Source organism: Erythranthe guttata, chromosome 8 (genome assembly GCF_056151865.1).
Source record: "Erythranthe guttata isolate IM_541 chromosome 8, IM_541, whole genome shotgun sequence".
NCBI classification, from domain to species: domain Eukaryota; kingdom Viridiplantae; phylum Streptophyta; class Magnoliopsida; order Lamiales; family Phrymaceae; genus Erythranthe; species Erythranthe guttata.
The window spans coordinates 22,220,825-22,227,603 of record NC_142540.1 but is presented as its reverse complement, the minus strand read 5'-3'; the positions used below and the strand labels follow the sequence as shown (position 1 = coordinate 22,227,603).

The window sequence follows — 6,779 nt, the reverse complement described above, 5'->3', positions numbered from 1 at the left end:
AAGGGCACTAGGGGGGTTTATGCCATTGACTAAATATCACAGGGGGGTTTTTGCTAGTTTAAATAACACAGGGGGGTTTTCACCATTTCAAGATAACATAGGGGTACTTTTTGCACTTTACTCCTTTTTTTTATCCCATGGGGGTTTTTGGTCTTTGGGATTAACACATGGGGAGTTTTTGCATTTAACTCTATTAGAAATGTAAGCTTATGGGTATTTTGGAACAATATTTAATTTTGTTTAAATATTTGTAACCTCCCATACCGCCGCCTCCCGTCCGCCGCTGCAGCGTTCCAACTCGACGGATAACCAGTCCCATCCTCCATTAAAATCGATGGGCATTTAGCCTTCGAATTTTCGGTAATTCGAGCCATGGACGAGGAGTTGGTGGCATCTGTGTCGAAATTACAACTTCCAGAAGCCTTTCTCGATTTTCTCAATCAAAACGGTTTGGATCCTTCTATTTATATTGCCTCTCACTCCACACCTCGTTATATTAGGTATACTTTCTTTCCAATCATCTTATTAACTTTGTGTGTGTGTGCGCGCTCGCGTTTCCCTATTTGATTTTGGGTGATAAATCAGATAGCTGCAAATTTTATCCGCCCTGTTAATTTGCTGATGCTGTAATGGAGTTATTATTAAGTTACTGTTTTGTATTAGGAATGTTTAATTCTATTTTATGTGAAAAGATTGTGATACATTTTTTGTTTTGTCAATTTTATTGGAAGGTTAAAACCAGGATGTGAAACCCAGCTTGCAGAAATTGAATCTGAGATTAAATTCAAGCTACAAGAATTGTGTTGGCTGCCGCACTTCTATTATCTTCCGCCCGACATTCGAATTGCGAGCACAAAGGCGTATCGCGATGGAAAGGTGACAAATAGAATTCTTGATAGTTCGAACAAATGTTTGTCGGGTTTTTGTTGTTTGACCTAACAGCATAGATGTTGGCGTCAATAGCAGTTTTCCTAAGACATTGTTTGTATTTTGAATTTGAGCAATGAAATTGAAAAAAAAATGGAGCAAGATAAATAAATGTAAAGAACAAAGAACCATTTTTCGTATTCGTTGCTAAAAATCTTGATCCAAACTTAGCATAAGCTACAGTTAAATCTGGTGTTTGTTTCACCCTGTCGTTTTTTTTTTTTTTAAAACAAGACAAATATGTTTTCCAAAAGGTTTTATTTATTTATATTTATTTTGCTATTTAACTTGATTTCATCGTGTAGATCTATGGCATAGACGCAGCTTCGGGTGCTGCTGTTTCAGCTTTGAATATTTCACCTGGAGATCATGTACTTGACCTCTGTACAGCTCCTGGTTTGTGCTTCTTCATGCCGATATATATATATATATATATATATATATATATATAAATAAATATGTGTGTGTGTGTGTGTGTGCATGTATGTGTATAATCTCTATAAATTAATTTTACCGGTTCATGTGTTTTGCAGGTGCTAAACTTTGTATGATACTAGACCTTCTTGGTTCGTCAGGTTCTGCGACAGGTATCGATATTGCTAGACATAGGTTAGCAGCTTCTAGAACTTTGGTGCAGAAATATTCTCTTGGTGACCGTTGTCGTCTTTTTGTTGCCGATGGGACTACATTTTCTCTTATGCCACTAAGGCTTCAGTCAAGCTCTAAATCATGTAATGCATCTCGAAGACAATTCATTTACTTGCGTCTCTACTTTGTGGTCGTATATTGTCTTGCCATTATTATGATAGAAAAATCATTGTTCAACAGGCAATAATACCGTAGTGGAAGAAAAAATCGAGATATACAATGAGTGGACCCCACGAATACCATGGAAAGAACGGAAGAGGATGGCTAAAGCTAGGGAAATGGTGTCAGAAATTAAAGATCCAGAACTTATATTCTACGGGCGTCATTCTGGGGTGGTTGGTCTAAGTAAAGATGATGTGTACGGACACTTTGAAGATGTTGATTTTTTGCAATTTGGTTACGACAAGGTACATACAAGTTTTCGGTCATCTCATGTTTCTCTCTCTATTCATTTATGGTTTACTTTTTGCAATTTTAACATTTATATGACATTTAATTCAGGTGCTTGTGGATGCAGAATGCACACATGATGGTTCAGTTAAACACATTCAGAAGTTTGAACAATGGGGCTGGCCTACACTTTCACGCCGTGTACTCGACGCCGATAGGACTGATGACTTGACTGTGCTTCAGGTACAACATTTTAACTTCGATGAATTTTTCTTTCATAAACAACTTGTGGTTTTTCTTTTCAGCTTTTTTTTTGTTTTTTTGAAGTTATTAGAAACTGAATATCTGATAGTCGCTTGTCTATGATCTATAAGATGATGTATGATTCTGGTAACTTACCGATACTAGTATGCCATCATTTGTTCTTTCCGTGAAATCCTGGAGTACGAGAATAAAGCTTGTGCTTTGTTTGAGACATAGATAAATATGATATTGAGGTAAAATAAAAATTAAAAATTGTTAGAACTTCGTAACAAATCGCATCATGTTTCTCCATGTTAGTTAGTCATTCTGATTATTCCCGGACAGATAAAAAAGAGTCAGTTGAGAAAGTCGTTACTCCCTTTATTCTTTACTTGGACTAGTTCCTAAATTTCGTGTATTTCATTCAGTGAAGAAAAGGTTAATTTCACTGTTTCAGTTAAAATTGCTAACGAATGGATTCCGACTGCTCAAAGCCGGTGGTTGTCTTGTCTATAGCACCTGCAGGTATCTCTATCTGAAATTAACAAAGCCGGTGGTTTCATTTAAGTTACTGTTATTTGTATTTTATCTATATTCGTCTTGTTATCAACAGTTTGACGGTTGCTCAGAATGAAGATGTGGTAGAAAAGTTCCTTTCACAACAACCAACAGCTGGTATGTTTTCCTATGCTTTTACAAATTAGTCATTGGATGACGTGCCAAAAGCCCGGGTATAGAAAACCCGGGCATTACAGGTCGGTCGTGAAGTAAAATAAATATCATATGATTGTGCAAATGAATAATTGCAGAATTGGTGGAGATAGAAGGTGCAGAGAAATGGCCGTGTAGGCAAGCAAGAATACCGATGACTCTCCGATTTGATCCACAGACTTCATCAACTAGTGGTCTTTTTGTTGCCAAGTTCACAAAGTTGTCTGCTTCATCTTCCCTACATTATTTTTCCAGCTGAATATTCTTGTAACAAATAACATATTTTTGGGTTTCAACTTTTCCTTTGAGATAAACCTACTTTCTCAAGGCTTATTTCTATTAATTCTACATTTTTAACCACAATTAATATAGGGAAAATTAGTAGCACCGCTCATTTGGGAAAATCATGTGAGGCGGACCCCCTCTAAATAATAGTTTGAGAAAATCTCTTTATCTTTAAAACAACCCTCCTCACAAATTTAAATTGTACATTATACCCGTTTAAAATCCTAATTTTATTTTTCATTTTCAGTTTTCATTTCTCTTCTCTTTTTTCCTTTGCTTTCTTCTAGATCTCTTCTCTCTCCCTTTTTTTTTCCTACGGTAACACATATTCTCCTTACTCGGTCGAACTCTGATGGGTTGCGCCACCTCCAAGCTCGACAACTTACCTGCCGTTGCTCTATGCGACTGCTGCTCTTTTCTTGACGAAGCCGTACGACAACGTTTCGCCTTCGCCGAAACCCATACTGCTTATCTCCTCTCTCTCAAGGCCCGTACCCTTTTTCTAACCAAGATCTCGACGCTTCTTTGCCTAGGCCCCACTTCCTGCAGTGTACATCGTTGATGGTGTGGGGGTGTGATGGAGTGGTGTAACGACGGTGTGGTGACGATTGTGAGCAGATCTAGGGTTTTTTTGGGTAGATCGCACAGAGGACGGCGCGGGCGGAGGAAATCCGTGCAGGTTAATCGACTACGTTTCAGTTGTCAATTAAGGTTTAATCGACTACTAAAACGTAGTCGAATAAGGTTAATCGACAACATTTTTTTATTCATTTTTGGATTTGTGTTTATCAATTCCTTATTTCGACCTAGTAGTTGGACTTGGGGGCACAACGGTCGTGTGTTTTTGTTCTGCCATTGTCAATCCGATTTGTATGAAATCAATTACAATTATTGTATATTTATAAAAAATAGTTGATTTTGTTTTTTTTTTTTTTTTTTAAATGGTGTTGGGTTTCAATGACCGTCTTGTCTTGTTTTTATTACTTTTAGTAGTTAATTTCATTATTCAATAAAGATTACAGTAGTCAGTTCCTTAATCAACTACACCTGACAACAAAAAAAGAACACCTACAACGAAAAAATTGAAAAAGAAAATAAATAAATAAATGAATTAATAAATAAATTAATAAAAAGAAAGGATAAATGGGAAAAAAATGAAAAAGAAAATAAATAAATCAATGAATTAATAAAAAAATTAATAAAATAAAAATTAGAAAACAAAAATTAATTTAGAAAAGAAAAAGAAAGGATAAATGGGATGCGAGAAGCGGGAATAATATAGCGGAAGGACAATTTAGGAATTAGAAAGAAGGTGAAAGGAGTATGAGTCCATCCGAAAGAATGAAATATGAATTGGACTTTTCTCTATATTAATGAAAGGTTTGATGGGGTTTTCTCAAAGTACCCCGGGTCTTTACAAATAAGTCCATCAATGGGTACTTATTCATAAAGAGATCCAAACAAAAAACTCATTTACAAATAAGTCCACACATGGTCCACATTTTTGTAAAAGACTAAAATAACCCCTCATACTTTAATATGCTCCAATATCATCCTTAATTTAATTTAACCTCAATTTGACCCCAAATTTCACCAATTATTCAATTTTGACCCAAAATATTTTTTTTCAAATTTATTTTTTGCCGCCGGATTCCGGCATTGAATTTTCAAGATTTTATTTTTACTTCCTGATTTTCCGCCACCGGTTTCCGGCGGTCAATGCCGGTCTTCAGCGTTGACTTTTCCGATTTTTTTTTTTCTGTAACAATTTTTTTTTCCCTTTTAAACAACAATATTGCTGTGATTGACATTAATATTAACTATATTACTATTAAACACCGTAAAATTAACTATACGACAGTTTAACATAGTAATATTGCTATATTACTCTCTAACACACTAATATTAACACAACAAAACTCATCATTATTGTGTAATAGAGTAAGGGCTCGTTCGGTTACCTATATTGGATTAGATTGGATTACATGAGATTGGATTAACTTCCTACTGACTAATTAATTATTTAGTTAGTAGCATGTTCGGTTTCTTAGATTAGATTTTCTATTAAATTTGTTAAAATCGGTTATTATATACGAATTGTCCATAAAACCACTTAGTATACAATAATAAAATATGATTTTAAGGATAAAATTGTCTTTTTCCTTTTTAGTCACCCCCTATTAAATTAATCTCAGGGGGAGGGGTGCTACTAATTTAAAGAAATAGTAGCATTTAATAGCGGGCTTTGATTTTAGTCGCGGGTTTGAAAAAGTGTGAATCTTACCAACCGGACATGCTATTAGCCCCTACTATTTAGTCAGTAGAACCTTATAGCGGTAACCGAACGAGCCCTAATATTACTATGTTGATCATTCAACAAATGTAATAAAAAGCCAAAGAATTAATATTACTGTGAGTGACATTAATATTACTATAGCAACAGTAATATCACCGTCAACCACATCAATATTACAATAATAGGCAGTAATATTATTACGTTACTTTGTGAATAACTCAAACAAACAAAAAAATCCAAAAATAAATAAATAATAATATTGATGTGGTTGACATCAATATTACTATAAACACAGTAATATTACCGTCAACTACAATAATATTATTGTGTTTACAGTAATATTACAATAATAGACAGTAATATTATTACGTTACTCCGTGAATAACTCAAATAAAATAAAAAACCCAAAAAAATAATAATTTTGATGTTGTTGACAGTAATATTATTGTGTTAATAGTTATTTTACTATCAACGACAGTAATATAATTACGTTGACTTGTCAACAAATCATACAAAATAAAAATAAATAACAAAAAATAAAAAAATAATAATATTACGTTAGTTTACTGTCAACGGCAGAACAATTACATAAATGTATTGTCAACGGCAGTACAATTACGTTAATTAACTGTCATTGACAGTATAATAATATAATTACGTTAATTTACTTTCAGTGACAACACAATTACGTTCAACATTTAACGGCGGACGTAAAAAAAAAAAAAAAACAAACAAACAAAAAAAAAATTGTGAAAAAAGTCTAACGCCAGAATCCGGCGGCAGGAAAAAAACAGACCAGGAAAAAAAAAAGAAAAAAAAAATCAAAGCCGGAAACCGGCGGCAAAAAAAAATTTGAAAAAAAAAGTTAAAAAAAAATCAAAATTGGATTTTTGTGGACAAAATTGATTAAATTGGGGTTACAATTAAGAATTGAGTATAAAGGGTTATGGGTAATATTGTCATATACATGAATGTTTTACTTAATTTATATTAAATATTAAAGGGATGAGCTTATTGGTGAAAGACATGTAGCCCTAAACCTAAAATAATAAATATGCTTGGTTGGGGACTTATGCACAAAAACCTACAATTAATATATCGGAGTAGTACATAGCAAACTTATTATTCACTAATAAATTGGACGAGACTGCGACGAAAATGAACAAAATTCTTATTTAATTTATGCTTATTTTTTTTGAAATGGTAGGAATTTTTCTATATTAATTATTCTTTTTATCTTACCTATTTGGGCACTTTACAAATAAGCCCATTAATGGTA

General features: G+C 33.6%; 1 protein-coding gene across 1 annotated transcript; it reads left to right on the top strand.

Moving 5' to 3' along the window:
- Positions 1–201: 201 nt before the first annotated feature.
- LOC105965296 (S-adenosyl-L-methionine-dependent methyltransferases superfamily protein) lies at positions 202–3,282 on the top strand. The gene is made up of 9 exons (XM_012989832.2): positions 202–500; positions 732–876; positions 1,233–1,323; positions 1,461–1,658; positions 1,756–1,982; positions 2,077–2,208; positions 2,666–2,733; positions 2,822–2,883; positions 3,018–3,282. Exons 1-9 carry the CDS (start codon positions 373–375, stop codon positions 3,176–3,178), a joined length of 1,212 nt encoding a protein of 403 aa, XP_012845286.2. The 5' UTR covers positions 202–372; the 3' UTR covers positions 3,179–3,282.
- Positions 3,283–6,779: the final 3,497 nt, after the last annotated feature.